Source organism: Limanda limanda, chromosome 16 (assembly GCF_963576545.1).
Source record: "Limanda limanda chromosome 16, fLimLim1.1, whole genome shotgun sequence".
Lineage (NCBI taxonomy): Eukaryota > Metazoa > Chordata > Actinopteri > Pleuronectiformes > Pleuronectidae > Limanda > Limanda limanda.
In genome coordinates this window covers 15,751,258-15,777,047 of record NC_083651.1, presented here as the reverse complement: position 1 = coordinate 15,777,047, position 25,790 = coordinate 15,751,258, and the positions used below count along the sequence as shown (strand labels likewise).

Sequence of the window (25,790 nt, the reverse complement as noted above, 5' to 3'; positions counted from 1 at the left end):
AAGAAGATACAGAAATAAGGAAGAATGCTGTTCTTTATTTTCAGATTTTTTTACTATTTTGCTTTTCAGATGTGAGATGGAAAAACAAATTCTGGGGCAAGTCGATGGAGATTCTGCCAATAGGGAGCGTGAACCTCACGATTCCCAGGTAACTGATCCAGACAGTTTGTTTCTTGGTTTAAACCTGAAGTCAGAATCTTCATCTCAACAATTAAGCCATTAAATCATCTAGCTACTGAGCTGATTCATGTCATCTGTGTTCTTTTAATTACAAGTTCATAACTTTTAAATTGCACTCACATCAACATCCAAATTATAATTATGACTCTGAGGGATTGACATTTTTATGGAAACTCTGATATATCTGAGTTTGCACTAAACCAGCTGTTTGGAGTTTGGTACACACCCATATGGCTCAGTGGTAATTAAACCCCTTAAACCTGAAAACAAATAGTTTTATCAGTGCTATCTGCTCCCTGACAGCTCTGAATAATACATACCTGTAACTGAAAACCAAATAATTAGATACTTCTCCCCAACTAAAAGTGCATGTCAATACAAATGCGTGGCTCAGAAGAATCCACAAGAGGATGCAGCCTATGAATACACTTGACTGGGATGTTTGAGGAGGCGTGCACAGATATTTGTATCACTCAAATCATTTAGACATGAATACTGAAAATGTGAGGCTACTAGATAAGCTGCATGATCAAACTAGATCAAGGTTTTCTTTTTTAGCCATCGACATGTGTCTTTCCAAGAAAAGAAACCAAACTAATCTGGAATAAAACCAAGAAAAACGAGCAGGGTGCTCAGCCACTAAATATCCCTGTCAAGGCTGATTGGCCTCCTTATCACCTTACTGCATATATTGAGAGGGTGTAAGATAATTCCTGGAGCCGCTTCAAACTTTAATGGCTTCCCTTTGGGTCGTGCCCCATCCTACCAGAAAGGTTTTATGTAAATCCGTGAAAATGTCAACAAACGCCCTAATAAGAATAAATCCCCCAGATCTGGATCTGCAACTAAATTAAATGGGTTGTTTCCTGACCCATACCAAATAATTCCATCAATTGTCATGTGAATCCATCCAGCAGTGTTTGTGTAATGATGCTAAATTACAAATGCAGATGAAAACATAGGTAGTAAGGTATTTATTGAGTTCCTGCTCATATTGTTTAGCAGCTCGAGGGGATCACCTGCTGTTGTGTCTCTCTAGGTTTGGCGATCACTACGAGTGGAACAAAGTCACCACCTGCGTACACAACATCCTTAGCGGACGACGGTGGATCGAACACTACGGAGAGATCACCATCAGAAACACAAAGAGCAGCGCCTGCCTCTGCAAACTCACATTTGTCAAGGTACAGAGATGTTTCTGTCAGTTATCACAGGGTTTCTGCGATATTTAATTGTCCTTTTCACTGTTACACTGGCCAAAGAAGATATTGAAAACCAGTAGGATATGTAAGGCAGGGAATTATTTATTATTTATTTAAATTTATTTATTTAAGTACGTAAATATTTCACATTTTAGTCTGTAATACACAGCTAAAAAAGTACAGTATAATTAAGCAGTTCATGTGACCTTGACCCAGGGAAAATGGCAAATAATGTTTAAATGGATAAACCAAGTAAAAATGAATTGTCCTTTTTCAAATTATCTGATAATGAAGCGATGAAACAGGTCTGATGCTGCAGACTGAAACGTAAACAGCCTCTTAAACAATCCACTGCTGAACTAGTGTTGCTCGTAGTTTATAGATTAATAATGTCCCAGTGCTGCCCATGCAAATGTTATAACTAATGTTTCTGCCCAAAACAGGCAAAAAGAAAATATTCAATATATAAGTTTGAATATAAGATTCTCTCTAAACTTTAGTTTTTAAATCTAAGCTGATGGAGTTGGATTTGTCTTTCAGGGAAACTACTGGAGTTCTGCTGTGAATGAGGTTCAAGGATTTGTGATGGATCAGGAAGGGAAAGTGATTCACAGGCTTTTTGGGAAATGGCACGAGGGCCTTTACTGTGGCGTCCCACCTTCTGCCAAATGCGTCTGGAGGCCAGGTAGGCATCACTTCTTCACCCACACTCACATCTGGACCTTTAACTGCTAATTTAAAGTGCACTGGAAGTTTTTTAGGGCCAAAAAATTTTGATTTTGCACCTGACACAAGCCAGTGGATGTTGTTCCAGATGTTCATGTTGCTCTCTCCTCGCCAGGCTCCATGCCCACAGACTATGAGCTCTACTACGGCTTCACCAGGTTCGCTATTGAACTGAATGAGCTTTGCCCCGAGTTGAAGGATGTTTTGCCGCGTACTGATGCCAGATTCAGGCCCGATCAAAGGTACAGCATTTCCCCAAAATAGATTGTAACATCAACAAATTGTTTTTGTCTGATGATGTCCGACCTCAATATTGAGTTTCGTGACCTTTTTGTGAATGATCTTCATGTGGCCGTCTGATTCTCTGTATGCGTTCGCTGAGACATTTCCTTTTTCGGTCACGCAGGCATCTTGAAGAAGGGAACTTGGAGATGGCGTCCTCAGAGAAGCAGCGTATAGAGGACATGCAGAGAGCCCGGAGGAAGTGGAGCGATGAGAACGACATGAAACAGGAGCCGCGCTTCTTCAAGTAAGAACAGAGGGCAGTGAGCAGATGTTTGAGGTTCTCACCTGAAGCTGTGTGAACGCTCATAGACTGAAATATACAGATTCATGTTTCCGTTAGGTTTATAGAACAGCGCACACACACGTCGTTCAGCAGTTGTCAGAAAAGATACACGAGGCTTGATCTCTACTCCCATTGTTATTTGTCGAGAATTCTGCCTGTGAATGAAAAGTAACTCAGTCATTTAACTGATTGTGTCACATTACAACACCAGTACCTGTTTTTATCCTTAATTCCCTAAATGTGCCTGTAAACCATCATCAGCTTTTATATCTCATTATATTTCTTCATCATTAAACTTTAGAATCATTAAACAGGATAAGCGGAATAAGGCGCAAACAGTAAAATGAAATCATGTTTACTGTTTAAATACATTATACCAAATATTAAAATTAAACACAGTAGTTAATCAAAATGTAGTATTTATAATAATAATTATAAAAGTGAATAATTATACTGTACATCACCTTGTTTTTCCACCTGCATTTTATCATAACGTCACCTTAGTGTTCTCAAAAACTGTGTGAAGTGTGAAATTGTTAATTCTGGCCATATATAGATTTTTATGAAAACAAGGTAAAGGTGACATTTTACTGTCTTTGTTTTCCACACACAATACTCAGAAAACAGGAGAATGTATTTGTGTTCCCTGTGTGCCAAACATTCTCACCTCACAAATAAACTTGTTTTCTTAGATTCAAATGACAGCTTTATATTTTAATGAGAACAAGTTAAACAGTGTGAGGTTGATGGGGACTTTCTGTCAAACTGAATATCAGTTTATGTTCAAGAGATTTTTGGGGTTGTTATTTATTTGCAGGCCTGGTTCCTCCGTATGTTTGTGAATAAAATGTTTACGCCTCAGTGCTAATTAGTATTTGGCGGCCAAAGTGTGTTGTGAAAGCAATTTTTGCCATGTGAGCGTGTTATCTTCAGAAACCCTTGAGAGAATCCTTAGAAATTTGGCACAAATGTTCACGTAGACTCACATATTATTGTGTGTACTTAGTCAGTGATACCTGGATGGGCTGAAACTACACTGGTCTGCGGAGGCTTACAATGACAGGGCGATAATTCTAGTTTGGTTTCAGCTTTATCACTTACAACTGTCACTTGTGTGTTCTCTTCCAGGAAAGTGGTTGATGCCAATCACAGGGAGCGGTGGGTCTCCAACAACATGTACTGGGAGCTGCGCAAAAACCCCGGCTTCATCAACATGGAATCCACGGTGAACCTGTGGTAGCAAACGGATAATATGGTCCGTCGTATCATCATCACACACAGGAAGGCTGTTACCTATGCACAATAAGGTGTGAAGAGAAACGTGTGAAGGATAAAACATCAGTGTGCATGGAGAGGAGCTGCCGCAGAGCTGAGTGACGGCCTGCTGTCCAGCGGGCCTGTCGGGGTTCTGTGGCGCCGTCCCATGGTCATCCACCCATGGAAACATCCAGTAGGATCACCTCCATCGTGCTTCTCCGAGCTGGGTTGTCAGGGCAACAATCGTAACACTCCTATGTAGATCTTTTCCTCAGCTCCTCTGTTGTCTGAGTCTGTCCTTGCCTTAAAACGACACGTCACACGATCAAGCGCGTTTTAGTTGAAGCCATTGGATTTCCGACCGCCGTTTGGGTTAGACTAGTCTCTGAGGTAGACGTTTTGATTACCTACAATACTGTGCATGTTTAGAGAGCAGCTTTCACTGGCATAAAGCCGCATTTACTGTATCATCAATTATTGTAGAAAAAAAAAGAGGTATTTTTATAAAATATCTTGGACTCTGAATTTAGTGAAAAAGGACTATGTGAATTGGCAGATTTGATTTATTCTTGCCTTTTAATACTGTTGAATCTGTGTGATAGCAGTACTGTCTCTCGGGAAGCAGCTCATTTACTTTCTGAACCTGTCCCACGGTCTAATTAAAAAACACAGTCACATGAAACCATTGTATGGTTACATAAATACATCCATACATCACACTCCCTCGACAGTCAGTGTGTCTTCTGGATGTGGTGTAGAAAATGTTTCAGTGAAATAACATAAGACGCTCTTAGATGTTCGATCGTCTCTGTGTCAAGGATGTAAGAAAAGATGGCGATGTAGCCGGTACAGATTCTAATCCATCTGAGACACTCTCTGCTTTTAAGAGATTTCGCAGAGAAAGATTCACATTCACATGACTAATTCTTATAGTGGAGGTAGAAAGACACTCGGTAGAATGCATACTGCACATCCACCAACTGTCCCCTTATAAAAAACACATTTAAATTCACTAGATCCAGATTTATGTCTGATTGTACCTTAAAATGTTCTTGAAATTAAATAAGAATTATTGATCCCTGATCCAGATCAGCACCAAAATGTAAAGGAATCTTCCATGACTTATACTACATCCTTCCATTAGGTTTTAGTGGAAATTTTATGTAACCCCTCAAAGTAACAAACTAACGAAAGCAGGCGTAAAAACAACCTCCTTGATGGTAATCAGGAGGGCGACTGGAGAGTGCATTCCTCTGCCAGGCTAATGCCCTCTCTCTGTATATAAATACATATCTAGGTAATGTTATTTGTACTTGCGTCATCCTACCATCGAATAAACAGTCAATCAAATGCAGATTAAAAACATGATAAATATAAGAAAAAAGAAAGATTTTAAAATTATTTATTTGTGATAATTAAGGCATGTACATTATTCCTTGAAAAAATAACAAACACGTTGAAAAATGCCGTGTTGGTATGTTGAAAAGAAAACTGATCATGGATCTGCCCCTTAATCCACATCAGAACCAAAAGTATGATGTTCTGAAACAAAGAAAAGTACTTAATCCGACCAGCTAATATTAATTTTGCAAAATCGCCTACATTATTATTTAGTTATTAAAACAATGATTGTGATTGATTAATTTATCGCCTGCATACAGCAATGAAACACCAGAGACACCTAGAGGTCATCTAATGAAAATGCAGCTTCAGGAAACAAGGATATTTAAACAAACACTCTTTACAGTATTAATGAAAATACTGTACAAGCTTTAAAGCTTTTAACTTAATGTGTCTGATTCCCCAGAGACCCGACTGCTATGATGATTCCGCAAAGCACCAGTTACTTATTTCTGTATTTATTGCAAAGCCGATTAGCTTTAACACTTTTGTGTTATAGAGTAAGAAAATATAACGCAGGGTTTCAGATTGAAATCAACCCCAAGACCCGCGAGCGGCCGCACGTTTTCCACGTGTCCGGGAGCGCGCGTCCTCGCTCGGGACGGCGTGAATATATAAATATGTAGAGTGAAAACTATGTGAAGCAACTCCATCCTGTGTGCACTGTTCACATGGTACTGTCGATTACAAAAACCAAAAACATGTCACTGCTTTGCATCCATAGACTCTTTTCTTTACGTATGAATATGTGCTTTTAATTTGATCCCAGGTCACAAACTCCAATGCTACGACTCGTCAGTTTCACTCGCTGTGCCTTAACGCATTTTATCAATGCCTCACAAACACACTGCTGATGAGAAGCTCCCCCCACACACATACACACACGCCAAGAAGAAGGTACGCCATTAACAAAACCGACTCAGCACATTCTCCAGTCTTCACCTGCCTGCACATGATCGAGTATATCAAGGATTTAGCTGTTGAATCTTTTGGGAGAGGTTATTGATGTTGTAGGTGGGAAAAAAGGTTTTATGTGACGCTCGCCGTGTTCACAGATTGTGTCCCCACTGCTCCGCTACTCAACAACAACATGTAATCAGTACTGTTTCGGGCGATCACTGTAAATACAGCACATTTTAAAGGAAGGAGGGCGATTCCTCCTACATCAACTGAATTGTTTTTAATGAGACTGAATCTCAGCAGTTGTGAGTGGAGGAGAAGGGCGATGATAAGTAGTGTTTGGAATCATAGTGTCAGACTGTAGTGAAACAAAAAAAGAAATCATGAAATCCCTCCATGCTTTGTTTGTCCATTATTCAACCTGCATGTCAACACAACTTAGCCTGCCAATGAATGTTGCAGATGCCTTAGAAAAAAGAGGTTTTTCTTTGACAATTGGACTCTCGTGGTTTTTGGGGGTTTTGTTTCGGACTGTATCACAATTTTTTTTTCCAATCCTTTAAATCCTAATGGGTACCTTCTAAAGTGCAATTTTAACAAAGTACATATCTTTCCACGAACACCGTACACTGCTGCTACATAGTGCTTGTTCTAATAAAACTGTAAAACAATTGACAAACACGTGGTTTGTATGTAAAAGATATGGTCATAAAAGTTCATGTTCAATAAGGAAGACTTTCTCTATGTCCCGTTCATTCACAATTCTCTCTCCCTCCTTCACAGCCTCTTTCAATCAGCTGCCATCAGTAATCCAATCAGATTTTGCCATGATCTCCATCAGCCAATCATGTTGTTGCTGTTAAACTTTAAATCTGTTCTCTATGTCATCGTCAGCTGATATTTTGTGTAAAATCACACAAAACAGTGCAAAGCGACAAATATTCCAGATTTGAAGCAAAAACTATGATTATTGCTTAAAGATTTTAATGATTTAATAGTTTATGTTCCTTTGTCACTGCATTTAAACATTTTTATTCTAATTGTAAAAACTCCATGAATCTAAACCGCTTGTTTGAGTTTCTATTCATGTAGAAGCAAGAACTAGAATTACAACACTCTAGTTATATGCCAACACCAATCCATACACTTTTTCCCCAGATTTCATATAAGGTCACTGTGACCTTTGACCACTTCATCTTTGAGTCCAAGTCTCAACTGATTCCCTCAAGCGCTCTCCAGAGATCAAAAACATGTCTTTTGAAGCCACCTTGACCTCCTAAATCTAATCAGTGAGTCCAAGTGAATTGTACCAGATGTAATGACATTTCCTATGGACAGTCCTAATATGTCAAATTAAGAGGGATGTGAGGTCACTGTGACATTGACCTTTGACCTCCAGGCACCATTATCTAATCAGTTCCTCTCTGGGTCCCAGTGAACATTTGTACCAGATCTGAAGACATTCCCTGGAGGCATATCCTGTTCCTGAGAATGGGACGGACAGACAACCCGAAGACATAATGCCCCCGGCCACTGGCTGCCTCCTTCCGTCAAGTTACATTTTGTGCATTTAATAAATAATAATATATTACCCCAATTAGAATTACAATTGCAAAACTAATCGGAAGAATCTTAATTTTCCTCACATTTGCGCTGCCTTCGGGAATTGATGACCAACAAGTGGTCGGTTCCCACGAGAGACGTTTCATTCACATCAGCAATCTGCTCTCTCTCTACCTTCTGTTGCGTGACCACTGACAGAAAACAACACGCGTTATCGTTTAGAGTTTGGATTTATTTCGATATTTTACACATGTTGCAGCTTTTTTCTCCCGGCAATGTTCATATAGATGAGGACACCATCAGTAACTATTAATACATCACAGGTTTTACGTCTAGGTTCTATGATGCATACTGCAGAGAACGGAACAGCAGACAGTCAAATAAAGATGTATCTTTTGTGAGCGTCGACCAGGTAACGACAGTGGGGGGGGTCTGTACTGTAGACTGCACGGCAGAAGGAAAAGGGATAATCTCTCATCATCAATTCCCTTTCATAAGTTAAACCTAAAGGCAAGAATCTTTCTTTACATTTAAAGTTCATGGTCTTCTATTGGCTGGCTTAAAACTTAATACACCACTGCAGAGGAAAATCTAAGTCACATAAAAACATAAATGACATCCATTGGAATGTAAAAAAAACATCTCTACTAAAAAAAGTCTAAATACTTTGTGAACATTTTTTAAATATGGTGGATAAATAATCAATAAAACAGCTATACCAAGGCATGTAGAAACATCAAGAGGAAGTGCTTTATAAAATTCATTGTTGTGTTCTCACTTGTCCCCTTAAATATGTGGAACCTCCTGTGAAATACAGGATGTTTGGTTTAGATCTTATTTAGAAGTTATTGCGGACAATGATCTGATTTGTGATATATATTATTCTAAAAAAATAAACCTTGACCTCATCTCGACCTCGAGCAGGAAGAACACGACATGGACATCAGCACATAAACGGTATGTGACAACGCGGGTGAAGAGGCAGTTGCGACCGCGGAGGCGTTTACTTGGAGGAGGCCATGATCTTGATGTACTGGAGGGCGCTGTGGGCCGCGTCGTTGTGGGCGTTGCTACAGGAGATGCCCGTGCCGTGGCAGACGGTGACCGGGGACGTGGACAGCTCTGCCAGACACTGGTACTGGCCGTTCACCGTCAGCTCATCTGCCAAAGACACACACACAGTTTACAAAGCGACACAACAGACAAATATGAATAATAAACAGTGATTGATTTCTCTATGGTGCCTTATCCCAAGCCTGTGACCTGAAGGTCGATGGAGAAATCGCCATTGTTGAGGATTTTCCAATTCCTTAAATGTGCAATATGATACTTTAGCCACTAGGGGTCTCTGAATCAAAATAATAACAAAATATGTAGAAAAAATACCTGAACCGACTTCTCATCTTCACTGATGAGTAAAGAGACATGGACTAATCCTAGACAAACACAAGGGGGGGTGTACTATGTACTAACCTTAGTTAACTAACAAACATAAATACAATGTATCAAAAGAAACCAATCTCCAAACAAATCTGAATGTAAAGCTAATAATAAAGAGTAGAGCGGTGGACTAGTGGTAGAAAAGACGGACATCAGGCTGCAAGGTCACTGGTTCGAGGTCACGGACTGACAAAGCATACCTCATGATATTTTATCTTTAACCTGCAACTATTTTTGTTGTTGTTGTAGAGATTCACCCAGATCTTTTTCTGAAATGTCTAGACCAGACACCTCAATGAACTGCTACGGTCAATATTTCAATAAAAATATTGATTATTGACATTGTAAAGTAACACTCTTTAAGACTGTCAAATCTGATCAGATAGAAACACAGATGTAGTTCGGTCTGTCTCACCAATATCGAAGTACGTGACCTCAAAGCCTTGCTCTTTGGACAGCTCTAACATCATCTGGATGTAATCGGTGTTAGGTATGCTCAGAGGGTTTCTTCTCAGTAAACACATCTTCTCTGATGAGGAGTTCTTCAAGTTCTCAAATCGGACACTAGGTGTAGGCATCTGGAAATGAAAAATGTAATGTTAACCCAGACAACTCAATGTGTTTGCGCAGAGGTGACAGAAAAAACCCAAACGTAAGAAATATGCAACATACCCATGTGATTTCAGAACAGCCTGACAGAGTTTGGAGCTTTGCAAACATTTTTTCCGCAGCTGCCTTTTTCGCCACCTTTTTTGAATTTCCTACAGCTTCAAACGACAACCCAGAGACGGAGAACAGGATGAACAAAGACTAATGAATGTCACTTTAAAGGATTTTACATGAAGGTCACTTGAACCTTTCTCTGACAGGGACTCCAGCCGACAGGTCACAGTGAACTCTCTCTTGTGTGGTGGACCAGACTCCGTTACACCCGAGTATTCAGGTAGACGCCATCCTCGGTGCAACGCTAGCTCCTATTAAAAGCCAAAAAGAATACTGAATGAGAGGGAGAAAAACAGAGGTGATATTTTATTCATTTTGTGACAACCATGCATGTGAAAACACACACAAACAAGCATCCACAAACAATGAAAGTAGATAAAAACAGCACAGCCATGATTCACACACCTGCAGTATCCCCACTGAGTTTGGAGGATTGGGAGTTTCTGCTGCGACACCATTAATCTCAGACTTCGCAGAAATTATCCTGGGGGGGGGATGTACCAAAGCCCAAGTCATGTCCTGAAATTCATGACATTTTCACAGAATAAATGTATGAAACTCAAAACAACAATGACTCACACTGCTGCATTGTCTTTTTGCAGAATACTCAGGGCAGCCTCTGCGGCCTGGTGTTTAGCAGACTTTTTACTCGAACCTTGACCTGCGATACAACACAAATAAACACAAAACACAGTTACAGATAATGTAACACATTACAGAAGCTATTTTTTTAAAGCACAGACTACCTCAAATGACAAGTTAGATGACAAAATAAATAAATCCCCTGTTTTAAACTCTGGAAGCCCACAAGGCCATTTTAGTCGATTTCGTTTTGATGTAACACCCAAGAAACAATAAAACAAAGATTGAAATTTGAATGAAAAACATTGAACTTGTAGGTGTTTGAAGGTGCCAATCTGAGGACTGGATTGTTAGCAACTCAACACTGAGAGCTTTGAAAATGTCACACTCTTGTTGGGATCTGCACTTCTGTACATCTGAAGTGAGACACCTTGGTTAACAAAAAAGAAGGCAGAAGAGAAACATTATGTACTGCACAGTGAAAAAAGGAATGTATGATTTTCAAGCCCAATAAAAGGCTCCATCAGCGTCAGGCAGCGATCAGCACAGCAGGGGGCGGGACTGTTAATGTACCTGTGCCGCTCACATCTCCGATCTTCACGCTGAAGACGAAGCTGGGCTGGTGAGCTTCTCCCTCGGCCTTGTCCATCGCATACACAGGAAGACTTCCCGTTTTGGTGCCATATTCGTGCAGGATCTGTATCGGTGTTTTCCCGGGGATGCTCCTCTGCGTTTCCACTGGGTTCAAGCTGCGTGTGTTAATGAAACCAGTCAAATTAACCAGAAGCACAATAATAACTGTGCTGTTGCCATAAATCTCTTACCAAGAATAGTGAAACGCAAATGATGTGACCTATTTACAGGAGGGAATAACTAATGCAGTATAAACCTAAACATATGAACCATCAGAAAGGTCTGTGTAGTATTTAATGCTTTTTTTTTCATTTCAGGATTCTGGTTTGTAGCGTTACTGTTTATAACAGATCCCAAAATACTGATTTAAATCGATATTTTATTATGATCAATAAATGAGAGATTCATTACAAATCAAACAACAGAAACAAGCTGTTTATTTCAACATTTGAGAAGCTGAAACTAGTAAGGCTTGAAAAATTAACATTAATATTATTTCCACTGTGTATTTAATGGTTGATTCGTGAAACCTGAACGTCACTCAGCAGACCAAAACAGTCCTCTCAAATTAAAACTCTATTTTGTACCTTTAGTTTAACACTCGAACACACTTTTGATAATGAAAGTGATCACGTACCCGGAGTCCTCGGTGGTTTTCACAGCGTCTGACTGAAATCCCTCTTGCGACATGGTTGTTTATGTTTGTGACTTCCTGTTTCCAGCTGGGAAATATATCTCACAACACTTCAACATGTATTTGAACTGTGGGTCAGGTTATTATGTGACTACGAAGAAAGTGAAAACGTACATCTTCGTTGTGGCCTGACCGGGGAAATCACCTTCTCTAACAACATATCAACATCCGGGTCAGCGGCGGGTCAACTAGTTCTTCCGGGTCGAGGCTTGTGTTGATGACGTATGTGGTGACGTTCAGAGTCTCGCATGAAACCCAGCACTGTGGAAAATATGTAATTTTTGGAATACAAATTAATAAAATGTTGTCCATATTTTACATGTTGTCCCTAGTAACACAAGCACATTCACACCACAACCCTCTGCCCAAGTTGTTTCCACTTTCCCTTTTGACCCCTCCATTGTATCATAAAGACAGACACCATATTAATGAGTTCATAATTTATGTATTGGCATCAATAGCACATCATTCATTCATTTATTCAATTCAAAGCTTCATGGTGTCGTTATAATCACTCTGCATGTTTTACATGTATTGTCCACTCCGTGGCGCAGTGGAGCAAATGAAGCACCATGACGCTTCGGCCCATGAGTGAACCAACTGGATGGAAAGTGTCAATGCTCCATGAAGTTTCATCTATAACCAACTGTTATATACTGATATACTTTTGATACTTGTGCCAAGCATTGCAGTCCGTGTGTACAGACATGTTTTTCCAAACTCGTACGACCTTAAAATACATGAATAATGGACGAACAGAGTAGAGTTTGAAGAGTCTCAGTTTAATACAAACACACAGAATGAATGGATTGTTCAATTGACAAAGTATTTTCACAATAGCTCAACTTTGTGGGCTGTATTTGCATATTTTAAATGACAAAAATGATGTGACATTTTGAAGAATAAAACTTTGGTAGTTGCCCCAGTAACAATTGGGCAACAGTGACAGTGTCATTTAAAAGTGCATGTAAGATAAAATGATAATGAAATAAAATAAAGGCTAAGAGCGAGATGATTCATAGATTCGCTACAGCAGAGAGGACAAATACTTAGCTTTGGAAATGCTATAACTAGAGGAGCGGGACTTGTACTTGTGTGTAAACAAACCAGTAAGACTGTGCCGTTGAAAAAATTAAAATCATCTCAACTACAGTTTGACTTTCAAGTGTTCAACTACATCGCTGAATGTTAGATGGCCCAGGAGTTCTAGTTATAGTAAAGTATGACCACATTTGAATGAGGTTTCCCTTCCTCCTTGGGGGATCGTTTTAATCTCAATCAAAGAGAAGGCAATCTGGGCAAGGGGGTCTCAGGCACCGGGAAGACCACCTTCTTCCTGAGCGTGGTGGCTTGCTGAGGCATTTGCTTTTTTGCACCTTCGTGTTTGGTCTGGAGGCTCACATCATCATTCACTTTGGTCAGGATGGACAAGAGGTCCAAGCCCCTGGAACAGGAAAAGAGAGGAGAGGGAAATAACCAAAAGCACAACATAGACACCAATGGACCAAATTGTTTTATTTGAAAAAAAAAATATTCTAAAAAGTAACTGTAGCTGTAGTAGATGTAGTGGAGAAAAAGGTTAAATATTTGACTCAGACATAAAATAAATACCATGAAATATAAAACATGTAGATTGAGCGGTACTTCAAAGAAGTATTTCTGTACATTTTAAGCCACTGAAAAAACAAAATCCCATCATTCAACAATATCTGATATTTTGTTTTTCTCACCCTGGCACCAACTCGACGAGGTTTTTGCACAATGACTGAATAAACCAGGTGCCCCGCTTCCTATCTCTGAAGGAGACAAAGGAAGGAACAGTGGCCATCGACATCAGGAAATCAGCCTCTGCTGGGATGGACTCTTTAGGAGCATCACTGCAAACAAGACTTGATCCGGGGCCATCGGCCTCGATGTACACAGCATTCTGCTCCCTTTGGCCCTGGCAAGCCCCGATGAAGAACAGTTTGGGTTTTTCTGCTAAAGTTGGGCAGCGAAGTGCATTCAAAGGCTCCTTCAGATCCTTGATGTCGACAGAGTGACTGTCAACACCGTAAACCATTCCCTCCTTGCCGTGGCTGAGAACACAGCACACCACGCAGTCCATTTGCCTGTGGTCTCTCTTGCCGAGCTCCCCCATCACAGACAGCATCTCCTCACTCGTGCAGTCTGGATGTACCTCAACGTCAAAGCCCAGCCACTTAAACACATCGCTCAGACACTCTGGAAGATGTAGAGATAGATGAACACACACATGCAAAATCATGCAGCAGCAGCATCACAGTGGCACAAAGAGTTAATCAGTTCAATAAACGTAAGCTCACGTTCATCAACCTTGGTGCCCTCACGATCCTTGAGCTTGGACGATTTGAAGATGAAGTTGTTGATAATCACGCAGATACCTCTCTTTTCCTGAGTCATGGGATAGTTCCCCAAAGCCTACAATCATAGATCCACAACCCAGATTAAAATATCAGATTATTACTGTCTGATGTGGTTAGGGTTAGGGTTACTGTTTTGCGAAAAAGTGACATGGTCAGACTGAGTATAGTGTTTGGGCCTTCTACACCAGATTCTGAACCATGGTCCAAATCAAGCTTCATGATGTTTACATGTGATCAGTTAATTTCAGTTTCATATTGCAATTTAGGGAGCAGACTAAAAACTTTTGTATGACATATGTATGTCCTGCCGTCATACCTACATTGGTTTGTAGGTTCAATGGGTTTTTAGACGGGCGTGTGTCCTACGTTGGCGTGTTGTCAGTTATTTTCAGTTATTTTGTAAGCGCAATATTTCAGTCTTTCCGTTTGAAATGAGGAAATTAATGAACCTGTCTGTATCTTTGTTTTGTTGTAATATCATTATAGTACCAGCATCCCCAACTTTTTTTGCCAAACATAATCAATGTGAATCAAGTGATGTGATGACAGGGGTTTTAGAGCCCCTAAGGGTCCATGACTGGGGCAGTTGACCATTTTACTATGGAAGTAATTCAGCCTTGAACACTTCCATGAACACATGAACACATGAACATAATAAATCACACACCCTACTCTTTGTAGATGTCTGATGATGTACTTCAGGGAAGGTCCTGTTTCCTTGAGAATCCAAACCGTAAGCATCACTGCACACTGTGAGACAGATGATCGAAGGGTGGAAGATCAGTGTTGTCATTTTTCCCAAAGATAATTTAATGGTCTGTCGTGTTCTTTTAATACAGCTCTGACTGTGGAAAATACTTACAAGAGCCGGCACTGCTGCTTGCTTCAGTGCTTAAACCTAAAGTCGTAAAAGAGGATTCTGAAAAGATGAATGCATATGAAATGAAAAAAAGTTTAATCCGACTCAGAACTCACGCAGAACGCTGGTGAGAGAATCATTAGAAGACTGCAGGGCACTAGAGAAATTAAAAATAAAATAAACCACAAGAATAAATCTGTTTCATCGTCATATAAGTGACTCTGTATTTTCTTACTAGAGTCAATGACTGGAGGGCTTGTAAGAAGAAGGTGAACTAATGGTTTTTGAAATTAAACACAAGATGTTTACATATGTATAAAATCTACAGCAATATAATAAGACATGTTCGGGAGTGGGAAAAAATATCAATGCTTGTGTGGACAAAATAAAAGTCCCCTCACTGTAAATATCTATTAGGGTTGAGATATAGCTTTAGGTTAAGGTTGAAATGGTTTTAGGCGTGTAGGTGTTATGTGACCTAATGGAAACCATGTAATTTCCTTTGCTTTAATGTGCACGACTTCAGAACCATCCCAGTTAATCACTGTAAAACTCTTTGAAAGTAAACCTGCTGTCTCTAACTTTTGTGTTGTCATTCCTCAGTTGTTGATGACATTTGGAGAGCCGTTTTCTGTAGCTTACCCTTGAACTGGTTGATCTGTACCTTCAGCCTGGGACAGACGGGTTGAATTATATTCTCCAGTTTGTTTAAGTTATCTTCCCCCAGGATGTCCATCTGCTCCATCCTCAGGAAGACTTCCAGCAAAGACTGAAAAGTTGAGAAAATTTACACTTACACCTAACTTTATCATAAGATAGCGTGATACAGGCTTAACCACTAGAAGCAAATTCAAAGTCATGCATCAGATATTGTTGAATTTTATTGATGATTTAAAAATGTTTTTTTATTTCCGTCAAGGAGACTATGTTTTCCCCCCTGTCCATCTGTTTGTTGGTTGGTTTGTATGTTTGTTAGTTCCTAGGCAAGATTAGACAAAAACTACTCAACAGACTCGGACCAGGGTGCAGGTAGAGGATTTTTTTCCTCTTTGTTTAACATTGTGAGATTTTGTAGGTGTTTTTTGACAGTATCACTGATTTTCTAGAGCTACAATCAATGCATAAAGTTGTAGAACTATTTATAGTTTGCATGTTTATAACTATGGCTGATCGTCTCTTGTTTTCTCAAACACGGGATTCAAACGTTGACAATCGGAAGAAGCAACTCACAGCATTTTCCTCCAGTTTTTTTCTTGGGAGCTCATCGTTCAACAAGAACTTCACATTATTCGAGTCCTCCTCAGTCAACTCCTCAGACAGTTTGTAGAGGAGCTTCCTGGAATGAGAGAGAGTACAACTCAAGAGTTGTCTGAGTTGGCCTGTTGCTTGACTGAACATGCTAGAGGGTCACCGTCGTATGTTAGCATTCTGAGACCATTCTAAGCAATGAGCAATTGCACTTTCCCATAAATATGATACATTTATGGACAAAAAAAGACAGGAGTGACCCCGGACTCTAATAAATTGCTATTGGATATTTCTTGTATTGCTATTTTGTTACTTTTCAGAGAACACTGATATCAATCTTATTTAAACAACCGTTTTAAATTACATATCTCAAATTTTAATTTCTTGATACTGATCCTGTGATTTATATGTATTATATGTAGAAGGTGTATCCCTATTAATCGTGAGTGTTTTCAAATACTTTCCTGTAATCATAATTATTGAATGATTTACTTAAAAGAAGCAAAACGTGAGCAGCCCACCTGTAGGGAGAGATGAGGCTAATGGTTGTAGGTTCTCCGTCGTTGAGATTGAATTTTCTGACTAGGTCGTTGCGTTGTATGGTTCGTAGAAGCTCAGTCAGCAGGTATGGTTGCTCATGCGAGAGATCGTCTTGTTCCACCAGACGATTGAAGAGGTCATTGGCTGACTTCACAGATTCCGTGTTTCGGTTCAGGATGTCGGTGCAAAGAAATGCTAGAGCTTTTACATTGTCTGTACTCAGGGCCTGCCCCACTTTAAACAGCAGCCCCTGGAAATCCATTCCCTGCACTAAAAACAAAGAAAACTCTCTCAGATGTCTGTTTTTTTCTGGTATAACATGATGCCTGTCATTATTTCCTCTTTTATTTAGAATAAATCCACAGTTTGGTGTGGTGACATTGATCACAAATAATAACATTTGATGGTATTCTGGAGGAGATAGTCTGAATTCTTTATAGCTGTCATGTCAGATTGAGATAAAGGCTTGGATGACGTGTTGATCTTTTAACCCAATCACACTAGATACCCAACTGAGGATATGTCACCAACATCTGCTGGTGGTCCCAGAAATGGGTTGGTGACCCCTTACATCTGCTAGTGGTCCTTACATCTGCTGGTTGTCCCTAACATCTGCATTGGATCAGTAACATCTGCTGGTGATCCCTAACTTCTGCTGGTTGTCCCTAACATCCACTGGTGATCCCTTACATCTGCTGGTGGTCTCTAACATCTGCTGGTAGTCCCTAACATCTGCTGGTGGTCCCTAACATCTGCTGGTGGTCCCTAACATCTCCTGGTGCTCCCTAACATCTGCTGGTGGTCCCTAACATCTGTTGGTTATTGGCAGCCTGTCATCAAACTAGTAAGGAAAACCTTCAATCTTATAACTTATATTTACCACATTGTCCTATGTTATATAACTTATTGTAGTTGGTAATCAACACCTAAGAAGAATATTATCTGATTATGACTCTCACTCCCACATAAATCAATATGACAGCGTTCCTCCACTTGCATACAAATGAGAAACACCCTGACTGTAACCGATATAGAACACGAGTCTGTGCATTTGACACCTTCAGAGAACAGTAGTGTAATAACTCTGTGAACTATTGATCCAAAATACTGTAGTGCGAATCAGGAAGTAGAAAAAGAGCTGAGAAGCAGGAGCTTACTATCACTGCTGCAAACTTCACAACCCTCTAAGTGTCAATAAAGTTTGATTAAACAATTAATTTAACAAAAGAAATACGATCTTAACACGAACATGTCGCTCAGTGTTACCCACCTGTCTGGAGGAGTTATCCGTCCGATGAAGCGTTGTGGAAGTAGAAAACTTCTTTAATACTTCCCACACACGGGCGCAGCTCGTCAAACCAGAGGAGCGAGTACAAACCGAAAGTAAAAAAAAGTTACCAGATGAACGAATATTATCGTTATTTTATTATAATTTCATTTTGTATTTGTATTTTGTATTTTGTATTGTTTATTGTTTATTGTTTATTGTTTATTGTTAATTGTTATTGTTTTCTTAGATTTGAATCGTGTACGATCATTTTTATTATTTTAATACTGGGGTACGAATACGTACTGGTACGATATTTGACCATTTCCTGTCTGGCCGCCTGACAACCAACCACGAACCCGGATCATATTTCACCGGGGGGGGACACCTGTGTGATGCACATGCCCTTATTTGGACATGACTCAGCAGCGCGCAGGATCCGGAGCAGGCCGTGACGTCAGGATCAGGTGACACTTCCTGCTAAAAATCCAGGTTCAACTATGAGCTCAGTTTGAGACAATCAACCTTAACTTCCCAATCTAACAGTTGATATTTGACTGGATTTGTATTTTCCCCAGTGACCCAGCAGGTAGATGCTGAATGTTGCGTGTTTATAAAGTGCTTCTCTAGTCTTGATGACCACTCAAAGCACGGTAGAGTACACAATCTTACAGTGCAGCACTTTCTCCATCACACATCAATCACACACTGTCAGCAATTCAGTATCTTGCCCATGGACACTTCAGCACACAGATTGGGGGGGACTGGGACCAAACCACAAACCCACCAGTTAGAGAACGACCCGCTCTACCTTCTGATTTCTAATTTACACAAATATTAAAATAACCATTTGACTGTATTTAGTTGAATATAGAATGGCCACTGTGAGTCAGAATGTATTGACAGCATATTAAGGGTTAAGATGAGATTTATCTAGTCTTAGTTAAAACTAATTTGGCACTCATTTGGATTTGCACCAAATTGCTCACGTCCATAAATATCAGTCCTCTCAACATGCCTGATTTTATTCGTCGAGATCGATGCATTATTTTGTGATCTGGATCTGTGCTACAATTACAGTTTTATTAAATCACCAGCAGATGTTGGTAGATCATTTAATCAATAATTAAATAGTATAATTTTATCAAATGTTCTATTCAAATTAAATATTGTTTATTATATATAATTTCATAAAATAAAATAATGAGTGAAGGATAAAGCACCCACAATTATGAGCATTCCTTTATTGCACATAAAATGCACATAAATTAATAACTCACATGGGTAATTTAATGACAGTTTTGACAATAATCCACTATTGTTCATTCACTGTTGCATTGGGGTAAATCACAAGAACATATGGAAAAACAAAACTTTAAAAGAAAACACACAAAAATGTAAAGTTTGGTCACATTGGTGGGCAATGTGTATTAAAACTGCAGGTAACCATAGCAACAATGCATTTATTCGTGGAGTATCACTATTAATACACAGAAACGAGAGGATAAGAACAACATAAACACAAACTCTAAAAAAGCACAACATAATGACAACTTAACGTACTGTTTTCCTAATGTAGTATAATGTGATAATACTATTTTCATTATCATGCAGTAACATAATTAAAATATGATAGTGTGTCAACAAATCACAATTGTATACAATGTTAAGCTAAAAAATGCATGGGGGATTATGGATGTATTAAAAAATGTGTTAACTATAATTCAAAAAATGTTGATTTGTGTTATTTCATATTCCTCTTTAGTCAAAGTTAACTTCTGCTTCTTTTCTAGGTTAGACAAGACTGGATTTAGCTGTTGCCTAATTTCTACAGGACAAACTTCATCATCAATATATATATTCATTAAAACTGATATATTTCAATATAAACAGCTGGGGAGGAATTAAACTTGCGAGCTTAACTTGGTTTGGTTTTAAGTTGGATTTCTTTATTTATGACAACCACTTACAACATTTTTTACATGAAATAAAATGTATAGGGGGAAAAAAATATTTCAAAACTACCTTTCAACTGTAAGCAGTGATTTCCCCTCAGGGATAGATGGTAATGTTGACATGTTTTGTTCAGAAGGAAAAAAATATTGATGAAGATTGTAAACGTAAAATCCTGGTGAATTATTTGTTGTAATGTTTTTTTGATTTGGGTTTGGTCATCAGGGTCTTCATCTGTCCTCTGCGTCTCACTCGGACGCTGAGCCACGACCGAGAGTTCGTGCCGGAGCTGTTGAACCTGAAGGACTCTATGGAGGACACAAGCATGCACACAGAGAAGAAGGCAAAGCACGAAACATGATTCATTGGAAAATTGCATTTTTCCAGTCAGCCACATCTGCAAAAACCCTTTTGAAATAGGCTATACGTCATATATCCAGTCAAGATAACTTTCACTGCACCGTGGTCAAACTGTTCTGTCGCCTTTCATGCAACACCACAGCTGTAGCACCATCATGAGTCATGACCCCAACTCTGAATCAAAGCTAACATTAAACTGACGTAATTCATATTCACAAAAAGCCATTAGGGTTAGGGTCAAAGCAGGTTTCAAAATATTAATATTTAAGATCAAATATATCCATGTGAATAGGTCTACCAGGGGCGTTTCTAGGATTGAAAGAAAGGGGGGGCTTAGCCCCTAAGGATGCTGAATGTTTGCGCGCACAGCGCGCGCCAATTTTTTTTGGGCTCATTTGGGGCTGCGGATATCCATTGTTTCAGACAGTTCATAGATTGGTTCAATCAGAAAAACTGTGATTTTTCTCTGTATCTTTGCTTGCAGTCATTTAGTATAAGATGACAGAAGAGACAGAATTTCAGGGTCATTGTGAAATTTGACAACACAAATATGAACTTTTCTCAAATAGAGAGAAATAATTTTCCTGCTTGTAAAGGAAAGACAGATATACTATTTTTTATATCCGCGTCACTCCCAAATCCTAATTCTTAAAGGGACCACACACAATGGATGGAGAATGGACCTGCCACTGTCAACTTCTGAGTTGTTTATTTGTTGTATTATGAGCAGAAGGGAATAAGATACACAATACACAAAAATTCATTCAAATTATTTCAAAAATAGAATCCAATGCTCAGGAGATTTTAGAAAATGTAATCATGTTTCCATGGCCATAGTCATACTTTGGAAGCACAGGTTAATGACTATATTTAGTGGGAGGAAGCGTCAAAGAATGCCTTCTGTTTTTAAGTGTGGCAAATCGGTCTATCAGTCTGTTGTGACTCAGTCCACCTAGTATGTCACTTTCTATTGACATGGCTGCAAGACTGTGAAGCCTTTTCTGCCCCATTGTTTTCCGCAGCCAGTGCAGCCGACGCTAGCTAGCTTAGTGTTAACATAGCTCATTACAATATTCCCTTTCATTTGCCTCAAGTAAACCTCAATTTAAGCAGGTAACAATCGTTAACAACTACAGATTGCCACATTCTGTAACTACCTGTACCTACAATTTCACTCTGTGCATCATTTACTATGAGCTAAACTCCTTGGCTGTAATCCTGCTGTCTTGATGAGAGTAGTTACTTGGCAGAGTGAGAAAGCCAGCTCAGCAGCGATGCAGACTCCCCAAGGTCCTAGTGCCCGGTCTTTTATTGTTAAGTATGATGAGAGGCTATTGGATTGTAATTTGAAGGGGGAGAAAACATACAAACCAGAAACGCACTCACATATGTAGCATGTTAGAGTTATAAATAACGTGTAAAACAATAGTTAAATTTAAAAAAAAAATTAAAAAAAAATCCCAATAATTATTTGGGGGGGCTGAAGAACTTTTTAGGGGGGCTGAAGCCCCCCTAAAACAGGCCTAACGACGCCCATGAGGTCTACTATCATTGCATTCATTTATATAATGTCTTTTACAGGTGTAAATCTGAAAGTTTGATTGTAGAATTTGTGATGTAAAGAAAGTGCAGCAAATATAATATTACAAAAATGTTTATTTTAGATGCAAGATTTGAGAAACCCCAAGTAGGGGTTTGAGCCGGTAATCAGCCAAATATTTACTTTCTTTGCCATTTTGACTTATTGAGAAAGATTAAAAAAACAAATAAATAAAGATTTAAACGACTTTACTTTATACATTTGGCAACTTACTGAACCAAATGATCTCACTTGTATTCTTGCCGCAAACATGAGGAACCAGGTCCCACTGTAAGGTCAAGATGCAGAACCAGCACAGGATCAAACTGTTCAGACAGTTTCAAAGTAAAACAATTCACATTGAACATTGTACTTGCTTATATAATTAGATTATTGCAATCTATGTTGCACCTGCAGAATTGATCTAATTTTACCTTTATGTAACAGCCTATCCTGTTGTAGGACATTCAATTTATAGCACTGTACCATATTTGAGTTTGTTAGATGGAAAATGAAATAATACATCATAATACATGACTGATAAATACAACAACTAAACTGTAAAATAAATGTAGAGTAAACAAATATTTAAGTGTAGTACAAAGTGTGTGTGTCACTCACTGTCAGTGATGAGGGAGTGTACGGAGGTGACGTGTCTCCGGCCCAGGCCGTGGCTCTTGGACAGCACACAGTCCACGTACATGTCCCAGAAGACCCGGGCCAGGTCCCAGAAGAGATCCGTGTGCTTGCTGTTGTCTGACGTCCTGAGGACCACCATCAGGTCCCAGAAGGCGGGCACCGTGTCTGCGATCCTCGGGGAGCGCATCTCCAGCAGCAGCGCCGAGGAGGAGTCCCAGCACTGCGGGCTGGAGCGCGGGGTCGCCAGGGGGTCCACCTGGCCCGGCTTCTGGCCCCGGAGCGGCACGGCACACATGCAGCTCAGTATGAACACTGCTGCCAGCGGTGCGTTCAGGAGCACAGGGACCATCTGCACGGGACACAACGCAGGTCACATCTCTCTGGAAAGTTCACTTTCATATTGAGCAGCATACAGACTATTGATCAGCTTTGATTCTTCACAAAACACATAAAATATCACTTACAAATAGTTTTTTTATATATATATATATATATATATATATATATATATATATATATATATATATATATATATATATATCCTAACATTGAGCTTAAACATTTCTCAATCTTTATTCTTTTTTAAGGTAATATTGTGCAGATTATACCTAAATACAAACTATACAATATTTAAATATGAACCTAGATAAAAAGCAGTTAGACTAGTTTTATAATCAAATAATGCACTTACCACTAAAGCTGGGCGCACACTCTAATGTTGATTGGAGTTTGGTAAATATCTGTTGGCTGTTAATTGACGTCAGTGCCTCCCTCCTTTGTGCAGAGTTAGTGTGACCGTGCTGCTTCATGCTTTCACTCACTGGTTTGAGAAGCTACTGCATTAACGTCTCAGTTTTTGTTGTGTTTTGGTTGCTTTTCATTTACAGGTATAATTAATGACAGGCTCGGTATGGTTAATATTCCATCTCATATATATTGTTGTACACTAAGCAAAATGTTCATCATCTGCTGGAGCTGGAGCAAATCTAACTGTTGAATGACACATTATTATTAATTAGAAAAAACATATCGTTTTTTGTGAGCACTTTTCATCAGTAAAGGGAATTCTAGTATCTAAGATCCTGCTCAACAATATAAATTGTGTTTAACTTCCATGTCTGGACTGATTTTTATGCCACAAAGAAAAGCTATTGATTCAAAGGATTATGTATTTTCATTATTATTTTGCTGGTTATTTTCTTCATTAATCTATTTGTTGTTCTTTAAAATGTCAGAAAATAATGAAAATGTCTCACTATTCACTGTAGCCCAATTGGACATCTTCAGATTTATTGTTATTACCGACCAACAGTCTGAATCCCAAAGAAATTCAATTTATCATGTAAAAAAAGGACAATCGGTAAGTCGTCACATTTTGGACACTTGCAGATGATCTATATGATAAACAATTTTTAAAAGAAGTTGCCATTTAATTTGCTGTTATCGATTAATCATCTAACAAGTTAATCCACCTTATTTTGCTAAATTCTAAAATTCAATTTAAGTCTTCTCCAGTCTGTGGTCGTCAAATTTAATTCTGCTCAAATTAAAAACAAATGTCATTTTAATAACCGTATCCTCCACCAAAATCAATTTTTCTTTTAAAGTAATATTACAAAGTCTTTATTCAGAGGTTTACTGTAATGTGGTTTGTTGAGCTTAATGTAAATCTAGGACTTACATTTTCAGTTCAGGATGAAGAGCATGAAACATAAGCATTCTGACCCCAGAAACTGGCACAGGTCTCCTGTCTGTAAAAACAAGCTCAGTGACGAATGCTGTTCCAGAGAACAGTGCACGAGTAACATTTATATGCTTTTACTGAAATGTCACATGCAAACCTGATCTCAAATATAATTACTTTAACAGTGGGAGGCAGATGCTAGATGTAAAGGGTGGTTTTGTGACGCAGTCATTCACACTTTCCGCTACAAAGCCTAAATTATAACTTTAAAAGAAATACCATTTTCATATCGAGAAACAAAATGTAATGCTAGGATGTCCCTGGAAAAGAAGTGCGGCATTAAGGTACAAATTATTATCATTAAATGAGAAAAATTTGAAATTATTATTGGTCAGCGGATGTTATGGATGAAAAAACATTTCAAAGATGGGTGATCTTTTCTCTACACTCTAATCAACCCATGTTTATATCAGTGATTTACCAACAAGTGGTATTTATTACAGATGCCAGGGGGGATGTGGTTTCAGGAGCTGCTCAATCAATAGGGGGAAAAAATTTTAATGCACATTTTGTTAAAAATATATATATATAATAATAATTGTTAATAGTTTGCTTTATATAAAAATAACTCAATAACCGTTTTCTAAATGTACAGAATTATCAGTTGAAATGAAATAACTAAGACGAAGTTTCAATAGGCTGCTTAAATTTATAGCTTAATTGTTAAAATGAATTAATATTTGTGTCAATAGTGTTTAAATCAATGTGATGAGCCCAGTATTCACTTTCCTTTTATCACTGGTTTGTTCTCCTCCACTTGTTGATATACCTGCCATTTTATCTGCAAATGATCAGATGATGTATTCTCTACTGCAGCTATGACCGTTCCTCTGTGGATAAAAGGCTTAAAGGTAATGGCCCTGACTGAAACAAGAACAATGCAGTAAAGTATTCTGTGGTCAAATAATGTAGTCTACTAATATGTTTAAGATGTAAATTAAGCTTATTTTATTTTGGTAATTGTTGGGGAATATAACTCAAATACACATATTAATACATCAAATATTCACTTAATTGTTTTTTAATTAGTCTTGGTTATAAGTTCTTTTGGTTTCGGAAGCAAAGAAAGGGTGTAGAGCAAAGTCTCTATTGATTAACTCCCTGGATATATAAAGTTATATTGCTTGTGTTTTACCCTCTTAACAAAACCATACACATAATGTGTTTATATCTCAGATTTTAGTTTTATGTAAAACTGTAATGTGTCACTATTTCAATCAGAATCAGAATTATTTTATTTGCCAAGTATATTTAAACATACAGGAGTGGTGTGGTGCATTTGTGCATGAAACAATCGAACATAAAACTATAACACAAATTGACCCGTTTAATTCATCAATTTTTTTTA

At 38.7% G+C, this 25,790-nt stretch overlaps 4 protein-coding genes across 4 annotated transcripts in view; 1 reads left to right on the top strand and 3 right to left on the bottom strand.

The window, feature by feature from the left end:
- osbpl6 (oxysterol binding protein-like 6) overlaps positions 1 to 6,963 on the top strand; it is a gene marked incomplete in the record, with an annotated part of 38,472 nt that extends 31,509 nt beyond the window's left edge. Inside the window, 6 exon segments of the mRNA XM_061088448.1 lie at positions 70 to 148; positions 1,220 to 1,364; positions 1,923 to 2,067; positions 2,224 to 2,350; positions 2,515 to 2,637; positions 3,805 to 6,963. Of these exon segments, the coding sequence (XP_060944431.1) occupies positions 70 to 148; positions 1,220 to 1,364; positions 1,923 to 2,067; positions 2,224 to 2,350; positions 2,515 to 2,637; positions 3,805 to 3,916 (731 nt within the window).
- A 1,045-nt stretch (positions 6,964 to 8,008) lies between these two features.
- Positions 8,009 to 12,021, bottom strand: prkra (protein kinase, interferon-inducible double stranded RNA dependent activator). The gene is made up of 8 exons (XM_061088505.1): positions 11,813 to 12,021; positions 11,116 to 11,291; positions 10,540 to 10,621; positions 10,366 to 10,444; positions 10,094 to 10,211; positions 9,910 to 10,004; positions 9,653 to 9,815; positions 8,009 to 8,958 (listed from the first exon to the last, which is right to left on the bottom strand). Exons 1-8 carry the CDS (start codon positions 11,863 to 11,865, stop codon positions 8,801 to 8,803), a joined length of 924 nt encoding a protein of 307 aa, XP_060944488.1. The 5' UTR covers positions 11,866 to 12,021; the 3' UTR covers positions 8,009 to 8,800.
- A 609-nt stretch (positions 12,022 to 12,630) lies between these two features.
- Positions 12,631 to 18,247, bottom strand: casp10 (caspase 10, apoptosis-related cysteine peptidase). The gene is made up of 9 exons (XM_061088572.1): positions 18,171 to 18,247; positions 16,882 to 17,170; positions 16,343 to 16,448; positions 15,755 to 15,881; positions 15,116 to 15,172; positions 14,921 to 15,003; positions 14,194 to 14,308; positions 13,600 to 14,092; positions 12,631 to 13,313 (listed from the first exon to the last, which is right to left on the bottom strand). The coding sequence occupies exons 2-9, from the start codon at positions 17,160 to 17,162 to the stop codon at positions 13,148 to 13,150; spliced, it is 1,428 nt and encodes a 475-aa protein (XP_060944555.1). The 5' UTR covers positions 17,163 to 17,170; positions 18,171 to 18,247; the 3' UTR covers positions 12,631 to 13,147.
- Positions 18,248 to 20,303: 2,056 nt separating this feature from the next.
- Positions 20,304 to 23,047, bottom strand: LOC133021243 (protein FAM237A-like). Its single transcript, XM_061088027.1, has 2 exons — positions 22,681 to 23,047; positions 20,304 to 20,428 (listed from the first exon to the last, which is right to left on the bottom strand). Exons 1-2 carry the CDS (start codon positions 23,045 to 23,047, stop codon positions 20,304 to 20,306), a joined length of 492 nt encoding a protein of 163 aa, XP_060944010.1.
- Positions 23,048 to 25,790: the final 2,743 nt, after the last annotated feature.

Excerpts from the sequence above, each read along its gene's own strand:
- LOC133021243 (XM_061088027.1), bottom strand. The coding sequence starts at position 23,047 with ATGGTCCCTGTGCTCCTGAACGCACCGCTGGCAGCAGTGTTCATACTG. Across the intron at positions 20,429-22,680 it reads ACACTCCCTCATCACTGACA|AGTCCTTCAGGTTCAACAGC; the intron begins GTGAGTGACACA and ends TGTCCTCCATAG.
- prkra (XM_061088505.1), bottom strand. The coding sequence starts at position 11,865 with ATGTCGCAAGAGGGATTTCAGTCAGACGCTGTGAAAACCACCGAGGAC. Across the intron at positions 11,292-11,812 it reads AAAACCACCGAGGACTCCGG|CTTGAACCCAGTGGAAACGC; the intron begins GTACGTGATCAC and ends TAACACACGCAG. Across the intron at positions 10,622-11,115 it reads CGGAGATGTGAGCGGCACAG|GTCAAGGTTCGAGTAAAAAG; the intron begins GTACATTAACAG and ends GTTGTATCGCAG.
- casp10 (XM_061088572.1), bottom strand. The coding sequence starts at position 17,162 with ATGGATTTCCAGGGGCTGCTGTTTAAAGTGGGGCAGGCCCTGAGTACA. Across the intron at positions 15,173-15,754 it reads ACAGATCAACCAGTTCAAGG|AATCCTCTTTTACGACTTTA; the intron begins GTAAGCTACAGA and ends TCATCTTTTCAG. Across the intron at positions 15,004-15,115 it reads AAGCAGCAGTGCCGGCTCTT|TGTGCAGTGATGCTTACGGT; the intron begins GTAAGTATTTTC and ends TCTGTCTCACAG.